The 19,715-nt window shown below is 44.6% G+C and overlaps 3 protein-coding genes across 13 annotated transcripts in view; 2 read left to right on the top strand and 1 right to left on the bottom strand.

Moving 5' to 3' along the window:
* Positions 1-2,400, top strand: part of LOC121594643 (neurexin-3) — a 47,560-nt gene extending 45,160 nt beyond the window's left edge. For 6 of the 9 annotated variants that reach the window (XM_041918134.1, XM_041918131.1, XM_041918133.1 and 3 more), the window contains exon 21: positions 1,753-2,400. In XM_041918134.1, coding sequence (XP_041774068.1) covers positions 1,753-2,286 — 534 coding nt within the window. In that variant the 3' untranslated portion in view covers positions 2,287-2,400. The other 3 variants (XM_041918140.1, XM_041918138.1, XM_041918141.1) reach the window with 3 other exon arrangements.
* A 401-nt stretch (positions 2,401-2,801) lies between these two features.
* On the bottom strand, positions 2,802-6,492 carry LOC121594644 (histone deacetylase HDAC1). Its single transcript, XM_041918142.1, has 5 exons — positions 6,169-6,492; positions 5,594-5,706; positions 5,403-5,520; positions 4,197-5,327; positions 2,802-4,089 (listed from the first exon to the last, which is right to left on the bottom strand). Exons 1-5 carry the CDS (start codon positions 6,209-6,211, stop codon positions 4,013-4,015), a joined length of 1,482 nt encoding a protein of 493 aa, XP_041774076.1. The 5' UTR covers positions 6,212-6,492; the 3' UTR covers positions 2,802-4,012.
* A 2,230-nt stretch (positions 6,493-8,722) lies between these two features.
* LOC121591692 (tyrosine-protein kinase Src64B) overlaps positions 8,723-19,715 on the top strand; it is a 67,231-nt gene continuing 56,238 nt past the window's right edge. The window contains exons 1-2 of one of the 3 annotated variants that reach the window (XM_041912493.1): positions 8,723-8,941; positions 12,290-12,701. The gene's annotated coding sequence lies outside the window, so the exon portion shown is untranslated. The remainder of the gene's footprint in view (positions 8,942-12,289; positions 12,702-19,715) is intronic. The other 2 variants (XM_041912496.1, XM_041912494.1) reach the window with 2 other exon arrangements.

Consider the following 19,715-nt stretch of genomic DNA (forward strand, 5'->3'; position numbering starts at 1 on the left):
TGTGTGTTTGTCTCTGGAAGTGAAAAATAAAACTTTGTGTCAGAGATGTTGCAATCGTTTAAAAAATGGAATAAGGAAAAACAAATAATTGGACGATTAATTTACCTCAAACAAATTTGTTGGTTTGTGTTTTGTTGTGTTGTTTCGGTGTGTACCACACGTGTGCATGTGCAGTGTGTTTCATTTTGGTGTCGCTCCAGAGTTTTCTCTAACGGAATGTTGCATGGCTGCATGAGAGGGCCACCACGCCTGGTTGTTCGTTTTTTTAACAGGATAACAAACACTTATCTTCTCTTGCCTTGATATATTGCTGTCCAGTGGAACGATCTTGTTGGTATGTGCATGAGAGCGAGAGAGTGCATCTGGTGGAAAGGTGGGAAAAAGGCAAATGAAAAGGTTTTAATTATTTAATTAATTAATTCATGTAATTAATGGTTAAAATGGCAAATACCTTAATCTTGCCACCCAAGAGACCCCAAGATTAACTGTTTCATTTGCTATCACCACCACCACCAACCCCCACCCAACTATTCCCCCCAAACTACCTAAAAGTAACCACCCGAACTGGAACGCACCTAACCAGGTCTCGCTAGCCAGAAACTAATGCCGCCCCTTTTTTGCCGTGTCCTTGTTCCATTTTCTATCTCTCCGTTCCCCGTATCTCTCTTCTTTCCCCACCCACCCCACCCCGTTGTGTCTTCAACAGGTGAAAGTAAGCTTTGCCAAAAACACCATCATCACCAATTCTCACCCACCAAACGCGAGGAAAACACCGCCCAAGCTGATCCTGACGCATCCACCGGAAACGCTGCCGGCGGATGGACCGGCAACGCCAACGGCCACCACCACTGCTGTTGGACCGCTGCCGGTCGCCATGATGACATCGACACCGCTCACCAATGGGCTGCGGTCCCGCGGCCCACGGCAAGTGTCCTGGGGCCCGCCGCCACCGCCCGCACTGATTAGCGCCAACCCGCTGCCGTTCAAAATCGACGAAACGCCCGAATCGCCGGCGTAGCTCCCTTTTTCGATCCACCTCTACCACTCCTCTATTTTATCTGTATGCGTGTGTGTGTGTCTGTGTGAGTGTATGTGTGTGTACGTTGGTGTGATTTAATGTGTGCGTGTTGGAATGTGCGCGCGGTCATTACTGGGGATTACTGTATCTGTGTTGGATGTGCTGCGCTGTGCTTGCGCCGGCGAACGGTACTCGGCTCTCTATGTGTATGTTGTGTGTGTGTGTGTGTATACAATGGGTGGTAGGCAACAGGGCAACGAGCTAGGACATTCCCAAACCGTGTCTATCTCTCGTTTTTACCCTTAAGTGTCACACGTCGGTGGTCGATTAATGAGATAACGCGTGCGCAATTGTAAAGTTCTCACTGTTCTCACTGTATAAAGGATTTAGGCCTATCCAACCATTTTTATCCTCTCTCAATCTCTCAACCCTAGCTACCTAAAACGCCAACTAGGCGACTCCTTCTGACTGCGTAAATAAAGTAATTTGATAAATCTACTTCTCTTCGTTCCGGTCTTCTCTACAGTAAAGCGCTCTACGACCCCTTTTTTTAAGATTCAATGTAACTAAAAACGAGTGTCCCTTTTTTCCGTTGTTGCACTGTACACGGTGTAGTGTCCCTCAATCGCCGCATACGTCTCCACTATTCATGCCTCCCCCTTCGCTCGCTTCGCGTACGCCGCACACGCACACTTCTCATTCTCGCTCATATGTGCTCGCACACCTTGCTCTAGGATGGTGGAGTAGTACTACACAGCACACAGCAGACCACACTGCAGCCGCCGCCGCCGCCGCCAAGGGTAGTAGTTCGCATCCCGGATCGCAATGTAGCACCATCATCATCATCTTCCTTCGCTTACGCCAGGCCGCCGCCGGACGAGGCGGTAGTGGTGAAACTGCTTGCAAGTAATGCTTCTGCCGATGGTGCTACTACTGTTCCAGCTGTCGATGCTGCTGATGGAATGGTCATCCCCCCGGCGTCTTCTTCTCACGCTTGTCAGCTCGATCTTGCAGGTGCCGCAGCCGGAGCAGCAACAGCACCAGAGCAACCAGGAGGGGACGGAGAGCCGCCTCTAAAACCGAAGCCCTCGCTGCGCTACAAGTACCGGAAGCAGGCGCCGATCTATCTCGGACCCGATCGGCGCCAGTACGCCAACCCGATCAGCTACCTCGGTGGACCGCGGTACGATCTTGCCAAGCGCAGCTCGGTCGCTTCTAGTCAGGGCGATAGCGTCACTAGCCTCAATTCGATCCTGTCCTTAGATTAGTGGTAGCGCTCATGACAATGGGCCGATGGCGCGGGGAGCCGCCCTTCGTCTTCTACGCCAGAAATTAGTCGTGAAAATGAGGGAAGAAAAGAGAAAAATAAATCGAATAAATTAATGACAAAACTGACCAGCTCAATGTTCAATGCTTTAAAAATATAAAATATCCAAAATTTGATGGCGCTTGATTTTCTTTCACTGTAAAAATAAAAAGAAATAAATACAATGATGGTAGAGTTTGGAAAGTTCGCAAATTCGCGTGTATGTCGGTATGTGTACTCTTCGTCTCCCTTGCCCTTGTGTCTCTTTGCGTATTTACTTGGTAATACTTCCTCTCTTCCTTTGCAACAACTAGGACACCGCGTCGATGGCGGCTTCGTGCCACAATTTCTTAGTGTTTACGCTATACACACCCGCACACAGTTCACATATCTCTCTTTCTACGCCTTTTCGCCATAAGTCTGACAATTGATTATTTTGTATATCCTAATATGCTAAAGTGTGTTTGTTTTTTTTTGTATCGTTATCGGGTTTTTTTTAATTCGTGTCGGAACCCTGTGCTCAAATTCCTTTAGTTGATGTGTGGCAGGCTTACACTGACTGCCAGCCCCCTGCCCTCCTGGGCCTTACCATATAGTATATGATACGCGGATTCTTCGCAATGCGAATCTTCCTTCTTTTGCTCCCGCCCCCTGTCTCTTCCGTTTGTTGGTTTGTAGTTTAAATATGTTTCCAAGTTTCGTTACTTTCTTCTCGTGCATTATCCTATTGTACAATTTGGAGGATAGCGAGTACAAACGAGCGTCAAATAGCGTCACCTTGAGAGTAGCGAATTAAAATAAATCTTGAATTGTGTTGTACCACGTGCTTTTGTCGGGATATTTTGAAAGCGTTCTTCTTCCGCTGCAAGGAAAAGAGCTTATTCCTTTAATGCAAAAATGAACTAACGAAAACAAGGTTTGATGTATAAATTACGGAATATCAATTAAAGAATGTAAAAAAAAAATCCAAACTTGTCTGTGCATCACGTACGGCCAGCTATTGAGATTAATTGTACCATCCTTTACCCTGTGCATTCCCCTGCCTGCGGCCGATTCTAATGTAATTCTAACTGTTTTTTTTTTGCATTTTGTAGCGTCTTCACCTTCTCTAATGAGTTAGTTTGTTGCTGTTTGTGTTGCGATTTGTGGGATTTTGGGAGGGAAAAAAATCGTTTCTTAAAAATGGAGAGTTGTAGCTTTCTTTTTCTTCTTTTCTATCTGTTACAAGGGTTTGTTGCATATGGTTTTTTTTCTTCCTGCTGTTTCTATCGTCCTTTCCTGAGATCAGTAGAGTATAATTGCATTCGACACTCATGCTCCCCATTCTGGTTTTGTATTGGTTTGTAAGCTTTTCCCGTTGTTTCGCTTATCCGATCACACTTATCGCCCTCCAAAAAACGCGTTAAAAATTATGCCGAAGTTTAGTTAAACAAATAAACTACATCCCCACCATCACGCCATTCACGCGCAAACACGATGTGTGCTGAGAATCCACAGGATTTCGCACCTTCCTGGTACGGGCATCGAGTGCAAAAATGCAACAAAAACAAACAAACGTTTAACTTAAACCGTACTTTACAACTACACTGCACCACCGCCGAAAGTCATAAAAGTGTTAGACGGGAACGGCGGTTGAGTTATTACGGTGGCGGAGGTTGCTGCTGCTTGCGAAAGGAGGAGAGCGTGGATCATGCAACGCCCGTCGTTTCCTTCTTGGCCGGTTCCTCAGTCGTTTTGGTTTCCTCCTTGTCGCCGCTGGTGTCCACTGGAAGGGGGGAAGAGAACATTATTAATTACATTTATCCATTTAATTCATGCACACAAAAAGGGAAGATCTTCAAAATGTATTTAAAAATAAATCAAATTACTTACTTTTCGCCTCCTTCTCGTCCTTCACCTCCTCCGCCTTGCCGTCCTTCTCGATGCGGGGTCGCTTGCGGGACTGCTGCTGCCCTGCCCCCTGGCCACCCTTGAACGAGCGATTATCCCTTCGGCCCCCTTCGCCCTCGTCCTCCGAGTCGGAAAACTCGTTGTCCGGCACTATCCGCTTGTCCTTGTCCTGCTGCGGCAGCCGCTCGTCCTTGTCCACCTTATCCTCGTCCTCCGACTCGTCGTTGATCGCGTCCTCCGGGATCGGCTGCACCTGCACGCCCGGCGCGTGGGGCAGCATGCGCAAATTCTCGAACAACCGGTTCTTAATCTTCTCCAGATACTCGGTCGTGTTCTGGTTCGACATGTTGCTCGGGCTGATGTGCAGCTTAAAGTCGGGCCCGAAGTACTCGAAGTAGTCGTTGTACGGCAGCTCGTTCGCAATCTCCACCCCGAGCGCGACCGACGTTTCGTACGTCCAGCAGCGGGACACGTTGCGGATCGTGTAGCCGCCCCCGCCCACCATCAGGAACGGCAGGTTGTACTTCTTCACGAACTCCACGCACTTGCCGTGCCCCTTGACGGTCAGGTTGAAGCACCCGAGCCGATCGCCGGTCAGCGAGTCCGCCCCGCACTGCAGCACCACCGCCGACGGCTGGAACGTTTCCATCACCTTCGAGATGATCGGCACGAAGATCGAATCGTACGACTCGTCGTCCATGCCGTCCCGCAGCGGAATGTTGACCGCGTAGTACTTGCCCCGGCCGGCCCCAATGTCGCGCAGGTCGCCCGTGCCGGGGAAGTACTCGCCGTACTTGTGGAAGCTGACCGTCATGACGCGATCGGTCGTGTAGAACGCCTCCTCCACACCGTCCCCATGGTGCACGTCGATGTCGATGTACAGCACGCGCTGGTGGTACTTGAGCAGCTCCAGTATGCCGAGCACGATGTCGTTCACGTAGCAGAACCCGGACGCTTCCGACTTTTTCGCGTGATGCAAACCGCCGCCCCAGTTGATGCAGATTTCCGACGCCTGCTTGTTTAGCTTGACCGCGGCCGCGACCGATCCGCCCGCCGACAGCTGGCAGAACTCGTACAGCCCATCAAACACGGGACAATCCTCACCGACGTTGACTGAGGGAAGGAGCGGGCGGGGAACGAATTCAATTAGAGTGTTCCTCTTCTACAAGGCAAACATTGTAAACTTACATCGCTGCATGTGTTTGTTGTACTCGGACATGTTGTCCGGACGGATCGAGCGTAGGAACCGGATGTAATCGTCCGAGTGGAACTTTGTCATCTCGTCCGCCGTCGCCTTGTGTGGACGCTGCGGGATGAAGGTAAAAAGAACGCCAAATAAGTCTATTGCAGTCCGAGATCATTATAAACAAGATTCTTACATAAATTTCCATCTTCCGGTACAGGCCATAGTTGAGCAGCAGATTGTGCGTCATACGTATGCGGTGCGGCTTCATCGGATGTCCCTGGCCATAGTAGTAATTGCCAATATCACCTACAAGGTACCGAAGTATATCACAATTAGTTCAACGAAATGACAAAAAACAAGCATTCTTTGCTCTGTTATCAAGCAGCAACATCTTGAGGTTAGAAGTTCGCATTAATTGCTTTACGCCGCATGTGGAGGTGATGCTCGCTTTTTTCAGTTTCCAAAATTTAGCACCACTGTAACCTAGCGAACACTCCATCTTGACGACCGTAGTGCGATGCCGCTCAAAAACTCGACACCAGCTCACACATACACACGCGCGCGCATCCGCCCGCTTTACAGGCGATCGCACGCACACACGGACGCGCGCTCGCACAAAAGCATCTGGCTGTTTATAGTACGGTTGTGCGCAAGTGTTCGCTAGGTGACGGTGGTCGTAAATTTTGAAAACGATCGAACCGGTCCGCTTGCACCGCGGCGCCGTGGTCACCAGGGTGTGAAAAATGCCGCTGAAATCACTTTACTCACTGTCGTAGTAGTAGCAGACGCGTTTCTTGCTGTGTGACTGCATCTTTTTTGTTGTTGCTACGCTTTTATTCGACGGAAAACGATGGCTTGGTCAACTCGATTGGCTGTGCGTCCGTCCGCGGGGATTGTTGCTGTGACGTTGTGGTATCGTTTTACAGCCACACGAAAGATCGGTAACTGGCTGTGTGTAGAACTGGTGGATACACTTTAAATTACTACCCTACCGTACCTTTTTCCACGTGTAAAAAAGGATTTTAAAACGAAACACATCAACTCACAGCAAGCACACGGCGCGGTACGTGCACACACTTTGGAGTTTTAATTCAGACTAATTTGAGAGAAAGAGCACACCCATCCACACTCATTCGCTCGCAGCAACCCCACGTCATCGGGAAGAATCAGAGAGAGAGAGAGAGAGAGAGAGAGAGAGAGAGAAAGAGAGAGAGAGCGAATACGGTGTTTGGGAGAAAACTTAGTTTTTCTCTCACTCGCTCGCTCGCTCTGTTTGGTTTGGCTAGCGCGAGAGCGAAATGGGGTAACAACAGACGGGGATGCCTCGCTCTCACTTTCGTCGTAGGATGTGCCTTTGCTCATGTCTTCTCTTTCTAACCACAGAGAGAACTCCGAAGTACAGCTGAATAGCGTGTCGTGCGCGGCTGTGTGTTTGCCGGTACAAACCCTCGAGAAGGCTGCGGTCAGAAGGTGCGATTTTGGAATTGAAAATTTCATTCGATTATTCACAATTTGCTAAAAACTTCCAATAATATTCGTTTGAGACCTTGCCGCAATACCGACCGAAAATCTCTAAAACTTGTTTTTCACAATATAAAAACTCAAAGAATTGCCTAAGCAAGGTTTTAGCCATGCTTAACTAGCATTTGATTCTTATTTATATTTGCAAAGGTAATTTATTTTACAGAAACAATCACAATGAAAGCATTTCATTTGCCATCACAGTCTATTTTGCCATCACAATGAAATTGCCTAATGGAGTCTGTTGGTTTGCAGTCATTCTGATGATAACTAAAAATAATCAATCTACAGGGTTTGCGATGGTTTCATAACACAGTTTTTGAAAAATATTTGTCAGTTTAGTTACAAATCGGTGGGCTACTGCTACTTAACAGATTCTATTTTTTAAGCAACTCTAACCGCAGAACTCCACACAGCATAACACGGAGCGCAACATAACAACTGACAGCTGCCAAACGCTTCACAAAACGCTTGGAAAAGGAGGTAAAGCGTTTCATTAACTGTCGGTCATCGCAGTAAGCTGGTAGTTTTTCTACGAGCAATGAGCGGCCTACTAAGGATATGCAAAATATGATACCAGCAATAAAGCGTTTTCTGAAGCGTTTGGCAGCTGTCAGTTGTTATGTTGCGCTCCGTGTTATGCTGTCCCAAGTGCCACAAATCCACTAAACGACCACTAAACGGCTTCTAAACGCCTCAAATTCTCTACCTAAACGGAATATAGAAAGACTTCGTTTAGCAGACGGCAAACGACTCATGCATTCTAAAAATAGCAAAAAAGCTGGTGGCGCCATCTGTTTGTGGGATACCCAACCTGTGGAGCTTCCTCGCTTGGAGGAGAGCTTTCTCATTTCCTCTGTACTGTTGTATGGTTTCGCATTGAAGTTATGCATCGCTAGAACTAGAACGGCGATACGATTGTTTAAATACTAAACTCCAACGGAAACCACCAGTACTGAAGCAAGTGAGATATTAGTAATGGTCGTTGGTGTTGATACCCACTGACCACACGACCATTCATATGGATTTTTGCTCAGAAAGTTAGAAGGCTATATAGGTCATTATAAGATGAAACTTGTCGAAACACATTGCAAGAAAAGGATAGCAATATAATGATGAGTTGTAATACGCCATCTATTGATCAAACCAATGAAGCTGTGAAGCTTTCATTTTTTTCCTATGGATATTCAATTTTCCAGTCGTTTAAGCTTAATCTGTGGCGCTTGGGGTGTGGAGTCCTGCAGTATAACTTTGACCTTTTCTTATGTATGCAAAATAAAAATTTTATTGCATGAAAAACGTGATCGTACTTTGAAAAGGCTTGCTGAACTACTCAATTCGGAATAACTAATCAGCTAGCATTAAACTTCCGGACCAAATGACTTGAAATATTCGTTACTTTTTAAATAATTTTAGTTGTTTGGAACATTTAAATTTTTGGTTCTGGTCAGGTAATTTAATCGTTACTTAAGCATACTTATCTGACCGTCATTGTCAATTTTTTAGCGCAACAATAACGCATTTAGTACAGTTTCAAACTTTATTTTCAAGATGGAAATTCGATTGCAGTCGCAGTTGTGATGAATCTGTTTCAACATCCTATGTTTAACTTGAGTCACAAAATAAACGCATACATTTTAGCACGAACTAACAACCCGAAACAACTTGTCCCTGCTTGCGACTTGGACTGTGCCCGTGCGCTTCAAAATGTTCATTGGGTGCTTAGTCCTCTCTCGCTACGCAACGGGTTGTCGCGAGTAACCGTGTGCGAGCTGCTCTCGCTCTTGAATCAGTCTGAATTCAGAGTTGAAAGTGTTTGCACGCTCCTGTCCGTGTCGTGCTCAGCGCTCGCGTTGATGTGTTTTGTTTGAAAAATCCCAATAGCTGTGTGAAAAACGCTACAAAAATATGGTGAATAATTGTGATTCAATAGTATAAAAGGTTACAGAAAACGTACAGGAAATCGGAACGTCTGTGGTTTTCCCTTGCCAGTGCGGGGGCCCAGTGCATTGGCTAGATGGTGTGTAAGCTAAGCTGTAGCAGTTGAAAAAAAGGGTGATTTGTTGGGGTATTTTTTTTTCGGTGCAATCAAATAAGAAAAAACTGCCCCGGAAAAACTACCCCGCCGCTGTTTCAGTGTATTTAGTGTGTACTGTTTTGCTGGCGAAGTAACGAAGCGGTCTTATCGGTGCAATGGCCTCCTCTAATCAATTGAACGAGAACCGAGAAAAACGGAAGAACCGAAATTAGGATTCTAATTTGATCGTTTAATTTACCCCCTGTCCCTGTGTGCGTGTCTGTGTGCGTGACTGTTGGATGTGTGTGTGGCGTTGCTGCAGCAACCGACACACAGCAAACGGTGAACGAAAGGCAAAGCCAAATTTCAGACCAGAAAGCGCTTGTGTGAGTGCGTGCGCGCAGGACCACGGGTGGTATCCTTTTTCGGATGCGTAAAGTGTGCACGAAAGTGTGCGTGTACAAAACAGTATACCCTGTACGGGCATAAGTGCGTGTGCGTACACCGTTTTTTTTGTCGGGGGTGTGTGCAGCAGTGCAGCAGCAAATCGATTAAAAGTGAAACAATTGCAGTTTTATAAAGTTACATTCGCTTTTAAACACCTAAAGAATACGAGACAACATTAAAACTCGCATTTACCACTCTCACACAGCCACTAGAGGCGCATCCTTGTTCGGCGAGAAGAGAAAGGTAGAAATGCCTCCTTTTCCGGTGAAAAACGAACAACACACAAAGCAATGGCGTGTTTGCTGGTGCGCATGTATGGGTGGCGGTGCATATATGTGTGTGTGTGTGCGTGTGTGTGAGCGAGTATCGTATGTGTGTGCCGTACCGTCTGGGCGTTTTAAAACAAAACAAACGCAGCAAACATGGCACAAGGGATGGAGCAGGCAGAGGGTGGCGGCGGCAGCAGCAGCAGGAGGAGGGCCCTTAGCTCAGGCCAGGGAACCCCGGGGATTCCTGGCAAAGCAGCGCGGTGTGCGTATGTGTGTGTGTGTGTGCGTGGTCGGGCAACAAACGCATACCCGACAACAGTTGCCGTTGACAGCCGTCACTGAAGAAAAGTTGTTGGGCGAAGTTTTCTTTTTTTGAGAATGAAAGAAAAGACGGCTGAAAGTTATCTTTACTGAAAATTTGAATATTTTGTTTTTCTAAGAGTTAGCTTCCAATTTTTTTTCTTTAAATTTGACGGGGAATAGATTATTTTCCTTTTCTCCTTTCAATGCAATCAAATTCATTCAATGTCCAATTATGTAAAAAAAATCCAAAATTTATTCATTGCCTAATCTCACCGTTTGATAGAACAATGTCCAATCTATAAACACACCACTTGAGTGGCTATTTTTATGCGCACTGTTCTGTAAAAATGCAGTTCGTGCGTGCTTTTCACATTCGATGTTTTGTTTTCCGGGGAAGGGGGGGATATGAAAAGGAGGAGAGAAACAGGGCACAGAATTTTCCTTCTCTCTCTCTCTCTCTCTCCCTTCTCGTTCTGTAACATGCAAATCCAAATGCCCCGGTATTTACCATGCTTGCGTCCGTGCGTGCCTGCTTGTGCTCGTGTCGGGTAATGTTGTTATGCTGCTGCTGCGTGTAGCAATATTGGGCGATGATGAGAGCATCACCAAGCAACACCCAAATAGCAACCGGGAAAAAGGCAAAGCGGCCCCGGCCTTTGGCGCTTGAGTGTGCGTGTGTGGCTGTGGTGAATCAAAGCAGGCGGCAGGCTGGCCTCTCCGCAACTATTTTCATTGTTCCGCACACTTGACAATTGCCACGGGAGCTAGGAATGGACCAAATATTTAGGAAAATGAAACAATGTTTGGATTTTCTAAAAAATAATTTTTAATCTAACAATACCCTACATTCTTAAACGGGTTTCCCCACACCACACAAAGACACGCTCACGAACACTCCATCACGTGCCTTCACTTTTCCGACCGAAAAAAAAAGGACGATAAATGCGCCATGGCGGCGGCGCTTCATCAAAAGGTTGCCGGGGGGAAAGACGGGGGGCATGAGCCCCGTTGGAGGGAAGTGTAACTACACCCATACAACTGCAACCTCTTCCGGGAGTAGTACGAGCGCGCCAGGGATTGGAAGGTTTGGGGAGAAGTATGCTTTGTGTATGTGTGTATGTGTGTGTGTATTATTCTCACTTCCGTGTGTAGGAGGTGGAGGAGCAAAGGCACTGGGCAGGGATATAAACAGGAAGTAACGCAATGCTTCACAAATACCACCAGGTTCGGCAGCGACAGGAGAGAATCTTCCGTGTCGGACGTTATTTTAAAATTTGTTACTGAAGAAGTCAGTATTTTTTTATTATTATTCATTAAAAGTACAGTCAGAATTCAATAGTTGAACGCTCGATAGTTGGCTGACAGTTCAATTAAAAAGCATGCGTTTGTATGGAAAAACCGGTTTTTGAAAATTTCACAAAAATCTCATGGCCTGCTGAGAAAAATTTCATAAATTGTATTGTATGGAAAAACGTGCCAACTAAAAAGCATATATTCAAAAGTTGGCAGGCAATCGAAGTTCAACCAGTGAGTTTGGACTGTATAACAGAAAAGTACAAGGAATTAATGGTTAGCTTGATATCGTTTCAATTCATCACTGTTGTTGTTGTTGTTGTTGTTATAAGATTAAAAAATCAATTGAAATAACAAAAAAATAAAGAATAATTGAGTTGACTTCTTTTGCAATTTATGCAAAAACGATTTAGTTATAATGAAGGACCTAACATACATGTTAGGTATGGTACCTTAAGTACGTTAACATAAAAATCAAATATTATTGCTTAGAAAACTAGGAAAACGTTCTATTCAAATAATACATTGAATGTGGAAAACAATGACAAAGGAAATGTGTGAAAAACTATTTATGTATTAGGGTCGTACCAACGGTCTAGGTCCCCTTTTTGAATTGCATACTATCTTCTCCCCTTCATGTTTTAAACACAGCGCGAAGAGAGTAAAGAATTTCCAATTTTGCATGGTACAACATACGCAACTCCGCATGTTCAAACCCTTCAACTACACATTCAAACCGGAGTGGAACGAAGGATCAAAAATGTTTAATGCTGCTGCCGCCATAGCAATAGTTTGCTAGACGTGGGAGGAATTTGGTTAAAAAGAATATAAGAATTTCTTTATTCAATCTTTTGTTTTTTTTTTTTGCTTATTTGATTTTTACTCACAAAGCGTACAGAGGAAATTCTCCGCTAAGTTGTAGTAACTTCAAGTGCTGTTGCTGCAGTTTCGCGTTTTCTTTGGTGCCCTCTCTTTTCATGCATTAATGTGGTACGGGTTAATTTACTACTATCCTTTTGCGTCCCCTTTTCTTCTACAGAGCAGTGTTGTGGTGCAGAAGTGCAGTGGAAAATAAGAGAAAATATGTAAAAAATTCGTGTTACTATATTTCTGAAGGTGTTTGTGCGTGGCGTGTGTTTTTGTGCAAATAAAATAGAAGTGAGTGTGGAAAATTTTCTCCAAAAAAAAAAAGAGCGCTCAGACGTCGGCTCAGTTGTGCTTGTGTGTGTATGTGTGTGGGTGTGTGTGTAGGTGTGTGAATTTTTGGCCCGAGTTTGGATGTAAAGTTAAAGAGTTGCACGGTAGAACGGTTTACCCAGCGTGGGGAGGAAGAGAGGAGTCCAGGGTGCTGCATATCATCAAACTCTCTCGATAAGTGGAGCTAGTACTTCCTACGAAATTGGATTATCGGATCGGTTGGCCGCATCTTGGCACCAAAAAATTAAAGAAAGGTAAGCAAAAATGATGTTTATTTTTTTTCTTAGTCATTTGTGTCATTTTGGACGAATTCTGATATTTTTAGACGAGTCATGCGTGATTTGCTTCCACTACCTCGTTATCGTTTAGCAAATATTTGCCAGCTTTGTGTGTTTGTAGTTTAAAATCTTTCGCAAATATTACTCATTGCCTGGGGGCTTTGAAAGCGTGGCGCCTTTTTAAGGTTAATCAATAGTGTGTAAACCTTTTTTCCTTACCCCAACTTTTGGTTCTTAAACACGCCAAAACACGTTATTCAATTTGTAAAAGGGGCGACACAGATCTACGATAGGAAATGATAATACATTTGCATTAGTCATGTTCTGGCAATTACGGCGTGATTCCAGGGATTTGGAAGATTTTGACAATATTTAGCCTTTGCAAACTTGATTATGTTGTTGACTTCTTTCCTGGAAATTGATTATTAATGTTTTTTTCGAGCATGAATTTGACTTGCATTAACGTTTGGAGCGGTTTCTAACAGTCCACCCAGATAGGCATATGGAAAGAAACGCTTTCAGCGCCTCGTTCGCCTACACGCATGCGTTTTTGTTTACCGTTTGCCCTTCCCCTCCGGTTGACTCATGGCGAGCTCCAGGGTGTAGGGTGAAGTTTTCGGAAGTTTTTCGAGTGGCTTTTCGAGATTCTTACAATGGACAAATGTATTTGATGTTCTCGTACGCTTTACGTGAAATTGTGGAGAATAATATTAGATTAAGAAGTTAGAAGTACTTTGGAATTTTCAGACATTTAATATTTGTCTCAAATTCGGTATCACTTTGCACAAAGAACTCTCCAAATTTCAACTGCGTAATATCTGGGAACATATTGCATTATGTTTTGTGTAGCGTTTATGAAGAAGTATTCTTGTACAGATTGTGCTCCTCCATCGATAAAACATTAGTTAACCAGTTTTGGTTGAGGGAAAAACGAACATTCCTACAAGTCCTCGTACGTAGCATATTTGACATACCAACATACCAAAACGGCCGTCACCTTTCGAAGCCCGAAAAACCCCTTGCTCGACGATTACGGCACCACAGAACAGAACTTTTCGTCTTGCCGAAGGTACCGCCGAAGCATGGAATCAAATTTTCTTCTGCATACTTAGCTTCTTCTGCTGCTAAGGTTGTTGGGACGTGTATTTGACAAGTCGCCGGTGGACGGAGAGTGCCAGTGTAGTTTGGGGAAAAAAAGCACCCAAAAGCGAAGAGGTCGACCGGCAAACAGCAGCAGCGCCTCAGCAAACATTAGCAGCAACGGAAAAGGAAGGATGGTAGTTTGAGAGGAGTATGACTGCCTGTGCCTGCCTGCAGATGATGTCATTCCGGCCTGTCATAGACGTTTGACCAGCCGGACTTTGAGATAGGCATTTGGACAAGAGGAGCTTGAGATGAGGAGAAGGTAGCAATAGCAGAAGCAACAGCAGCAAACATGGGGTAGGATCCTCTGCTTAAAGTGTGTTTGTTTGGCTGTGGTTCTTCTAACTCATCTTACAAAGTTCGGCTCTTGGAGGTTGCATTTGGTTGGCTTGTGTTAAAGTTTACTAAACTGTTTTTTGTGTGTGTCATCGGATGTTCTTCATAATACTGCGAGAAGAAATGACAAAATCAAAATAGATAAACGACATACTGGGTATTGTTAATTATGAACAGATATTTAATTAATTAACATTCTGCGCTTAAAAATGGATGTCGGCCTTGGTCTGCCATTAAAGCCGCCTTATGGTCTTGGCTATCTGTGACAGAGTATACTGTGTATCCTAATAAAGGCACGATTGTCAGTCTTATGGGTATTATTAGAGATTGGAGAAGAAAAGCAATAACATTTAACGTCAACAAAAAGTATTTGATCGAGAAACATACATTTTAGTACAAATGTGTTGGTGCCGTGACTAGGATTTGCATCGGTACATCGGTTGTGGTTGTGTTGTACATCTCAATTACTCAAAATTAATACGTTGGTGCCGTGACCAGGATACTAATACCAAATCCTTTGCGTAACATGCAAACTCATTTACTCAGCATTTTACCATTCCAACAAAATGTGGTGCCGTGACCAGGATTTCTTTGATTTCCGCTTCAATCGTGTTTCAGGGAGCTGCTGTTAAAAGCATTGATACATATCTGGTGAAAATTTCACTACAATATCACCCGAAAATGGGTTCAAGCCCCAAATAGACCGTGCCGCCATACGTAGGACTGACTATCCTGCTATGGGGGGAAATCAATAAGTCACTGAAAGCCAACCCCACAAGTGGGTTGGTAGGCCTTGACCGGCATCGGTTGTTGAGCCAAAGAAGAAGAAGAAGATCACCCGAAAAGAATCTACGTTAGCGAAAAGTTGTAAAAACGGATAAAAGCTTCTGTGCTAGCGTGCCTTACTCAATTCTGTACAAGAAAACATTTCCCGCACGCCTCACTCATCGGTCTTCAACAAAGCGATTGTATCGTGACGGAATTCTTTTTTTTTCTTGTTTGGCACTGAGATGTGTGTGCACCACCGTAATTTCATCGCCACGTTAGAGGAGTGTCTGTTAGTAGCAGAAAGCCAAAGCCGAAAGGAAAGAAAAAAACCCTCCAAACGCCTAAAAGCGACTGAAACCCATTTTCGGGGTCGGGTTAAAGAAATTGTGAAAAGATTATGTTGTTTGATAACTTCGAGCGAGAGCCAACCAAAAAAAAGAGGAAATCTTTTCTTTGACCGTGATAGGCGCGCGCGCGTGTGTGTGATGTGTTTTTGTCGTCATTTAACATGCCACTATCATCCCCAGCAGAAGAGAGCAAAAGGGTGCGAACATCAGTTTTGAAGCCGCCGTGTGCGAGATGAAAGTGAAGTTTTCGGTCGTGGCTTTTTGTGAGTGTGTACAGTCAAAAATACGCAACCGGCAGCGCCACCACGCGGGGTCGACCCGATCGTACCCTCTCCTCAGCCCAGACGACGAAGACGACGAACACACACCTTTTGGGGCGAAGAACGTGTGCGCGAGCCCCAGAACAAACGAACCCCAAAATCCTTCACAAACCTAACTACACCATGCGCTACAGTGGGTGCCGCTATGTACTGTTCCTCGCTAGTCGGACGGGGTTGATATGGTGGAAGATATGTTCCATGGTTGCGTTGCGTCTGGTGGGATCTTGTTTAGCGTTCTTCTCTTCATCTTGCACGTGTGCATGTTTGTTGTGTGTGGAAGATTTGGTCGCGGTCGTCGTGGTGGTGTCATCTCCTCTTATCGTTTGTTATTGTTTTGCCTCACAAAATGCTCTGCTCCGGCGAGCCCCGCGAATGCCAAAGGGGCACATTCGGATGGAGGGCGCGCACTCTCTGACACTTCAAACGTAAACGTTTCCAATGCTTCTGTTGCTTGGCCGCTGTTCGATTCGATTCATCTCTCCCTCTCTCTGCTGTCCGCGGAATTTCTTAGCATGGGGGCAGCTAGCAGTGAGTGGTTTCTTTCCCGTCTAACACACCTCTGTGTGATGTGTAGAAACTCTTTTTTTGTTGTATGTTACTGTTGATCGATCGGTCAGACACGGTTCGTCCCCCCCCCCTGGAAGGATTTTACGTCTTCAAGTTGGGGCCTCACTCGGTCTTCAAGTTGGGGCCTTACTCGGCACACGATCACGGACAGCAGCTGATCGCTGACCGGTTTTTCGATCTTTTCGCCCGTTTTGTTTTTGTACCCTTTTTCTCCACAACGTGTGTCTTACGTTCATCTCCACGAGTGGTGTGCTCCAGCCGTCTGGTTTTGGTCGAACAAATTAACCCCTTTCGTTCGTTCGTTCGTTCGCTGAGCAACGCATCGGATTGAAACTGCGACCTCCAGAGGCCCTCTCTATCGATAGGGAATGGGTATCGAATTTCACCGCCGCACGATCTATGGTCTCTTGCAAGATTGTGTGTGTGTGTGTGTGTGTGTGTGTGTGTGTGTGTGTGTGTGTGTGTGTGTGTGTGTGGTGTGTGTGTGTGTGTGTGTGTGTGTGTGTGTGTGTGTTTTTGTTTCTTGCTCTCTCCCTTAAACCATTAAAAGGGATTTGATGACATATTCAGATTTCAGTCCGTTTGGAATGGTTCAGTTTTTTTTATCGATTTTAGTTTTTTCATGTTTCTTGCTGGGCTTTTCTTTCTTTTCTGTTTGGTTTTAGTCGGCACTGAATGCTTCTATCTAAAAATCAATTTGTCGAAATGATCAATGTGGGTTTTCAACGCTACCGAAACCAAACACCGCAATTTGTGCGGTTCAGCTGCCGGTGTTGGTCGAAACGGGTCATTTTTTTTTAGCAAATGTGTCAAAATTTGAGCGGGTAATGTAGGATGCTGTTTCCAGTTTCTTTTTTTTTGTGTGTAAAAAACATGTTTTGTTAGATTGAACGGCACTCTTAGTTACAATTCTAGTTATACAACAAAATAGTGTCACGGTACACTTTGTGCCATATTTCAGTTTAATTTTAACATCGAAATTGATACAAATATCCGGTGAAATGATTTTATGCTTCATCTTATTACGACTATTAGAAGTGGCATAGTCGTCTGGCAATTAGATAAGGGATCTTCTGATCTTAAACTACATTTCATGTACGGTAAATGAACTTGATTGCAATACCTTTTTGGTTATGATATTGTACTTGTAAAGAGATGATAATTACAAAAAAACTAAATTTCTGCAACGCTTCAACGTAAATTACGAGTGGTTTTAATGTATAAATAATGTTGAAAGTATCAGCAGAGTGCTAAAAAGCACAGTGAGCAGTATTTACTCTATTTAATTTACTCCACTCAAAATTATGCCTATTTTTACGTTTTTGAGCATAACATATGTGTGTGTGCAATGAGGTAATGTGATTCATTGTTATAGGAAATGTAACAATCAGCAAAACATCGTCAAATTACATTCCTTTTCTACTGATTTTATGACAATGCCCACCATGGAAACAGGTATGTTATTATAGAACGTCCGTAATGTACGCTTTTGAAGAGACAATTTGGTTAAAATGAAAAAAAAAACTGACGAAAAGGAAATGTCAAAACACATTCAATTGGTTTGATGATAATGATCATGAGAGGAAATAAATTTCGCAATTTAGTTTAGCTTTAACTAAAATACTCAAACAATTCTAAATATTCTGGGCCATTGTGAGCTTGTATATCAGTTTGTTTTTGGTAAAGATGTCACAGAATTTTTCGGAAAAGATTGCACCACGATTTTAAAACACCCAAGAAGTTACGTACAAGAATTGCACCTAATTGTATGCATGCTGGCCTGTCAAACACGCCACCTACAGAACGATCAACCAGTACTTACTCCGTGGGAGTAGATAGATTTGCAGCATAAACCGCCAAAACTTTAACTCACAACCCGCCCACCAACCCTAAGTGAGCCAATATAACTCAACACCCAATTTGTGCTTGCAGGCAAAGCAAAACTTGAAAAAAAGGAACCCTTTTTCTCCCCCCCCGAGTGGGTGGTTTGATAAATGAGGCTGATTTACATCCCGCCGTAGTCGCCACCGCCACACAACCAACGCGCAATTGTTTCGGGCGATGCATTTTTGTGCATGAGCCAGCCAGCTTTCGTTGCCGTCGTTTTTCTCCGTGGGTAGGTTGGAGGAGCGTGCTTGTTGGCGTTTTTAGTATACGTGTCTTTATTTTATCCGTTGACAGCTCTCTTCGGTGGAGTGTGTGTGTCGTCTTTTGCCGTTGTATTAATTTCAATCAACCATTTGCCCGTTATTAATCACCTTTGTTCGGTTCCGCTTTTTTATCGGTTTTTTTTTGCAACCCGAAAAAGGACGTCGAAAACGGACTTAGAGTTTGTTGACCGTTGACCACCATATAAAATTGATTACACCCGAAAGATCCAACGCAGCCATACCTGAGTCCGTGTTGCCAACGTAAGAGCGGAGCTGTAAAATGCACTTTCACTTTGCGATCGGTGGACAACTATCGGCGTGCGCGAAATGGGAAAGACGGATCTTCAAACAAACAGCAAAAAAAACGTACCAAACCAACGAACTCGCGGCCAAAGTTAACGTGTGGGTGTGCGTTGAATTCCTCGCTCACCGCTAAACTCTTGCTAACAATTGCAGCCTGAAGTTGACTGAAACCCCCTGTCTACTTCCGTCGTCACCGCTGGCACCAATGCCCTTGCGCTCTTTCGGGAAGCGTTTTTTTTGCTACGAAATGGGCCAGCAATAGCAAGGGGAATAAAAGTCAGCATAAAACCCACACAAGCCCCCGTCGTCGGGGGTCGGTTTTGTTTTGTCTGTTGGTCCGGCTGGGCTGCTGAACCCTTGGCAACAACAGCAGCATGGTCGATGTATGGGTCGAAGTTGTAGCCATCCTTATGGAGCAGAATCTCGTGCGCTCTACTTCATCAAAAGAGTGCAACGACAGCAGCAGCATGCCGGTGCCGGTGGCATTAGCATTGTTCCGGACAAAGTGCAACGCCGCCACAATTTATACGCGTCGGACCGATTCTTCCGTCTGGCTGGCTGTTGAAGCAGCGGCGAGGAGAGGTGCTGAAAGTGTCGCGATGCTTTCGTCTGGACGGCAGAAAGGTGTGGGCAGCATATAGTGAGAAGCTTCCAAAATACTGAACCGCAATCGAGTGGGGAGAGTTTGTTACGTTGTGGGTTGATTTCAATGCTCCATGAGTGCCAAACAGAACAGATCAACGGGTTTTGGGCGGTTTTCGTGTACGTAGTAGAAATTGTTGAATCGTTCTAAGAGTTTTTGGATGGATCCTTTAAATTGTTGTATTGTTAATCTGAACCAGATAGCTGAACCTAAATACAACTTTTAGTAAATCTGAATTTGGCTCAAACATGTTCATGAATCGTGAAAAAGTTATGCGTCGTGAGTGATTTTGGGAAAATTGTAGTTAATCGAACGATTCGTAAATATTGAACGGTTCATAAATATCATTCCCCACTATTAATCTCTCTTACGCAGTTCCAAAGATTCACGATTCTCATGATTCATGAAATTCC

The sequence above is a fragment of the Anopheles merus genome, chromosome 2L (genome assembly GCF_017562075.2).
Source record: "Anopheles merus strain MAF chromosome 2L, AmerM5.1, whole genome shotgun sequence".
NCBI lineage: Eukaryota > Metazoa > Arthropoda > Insecta > Diptera > Culicidae > Anopheles > Anopheles merus.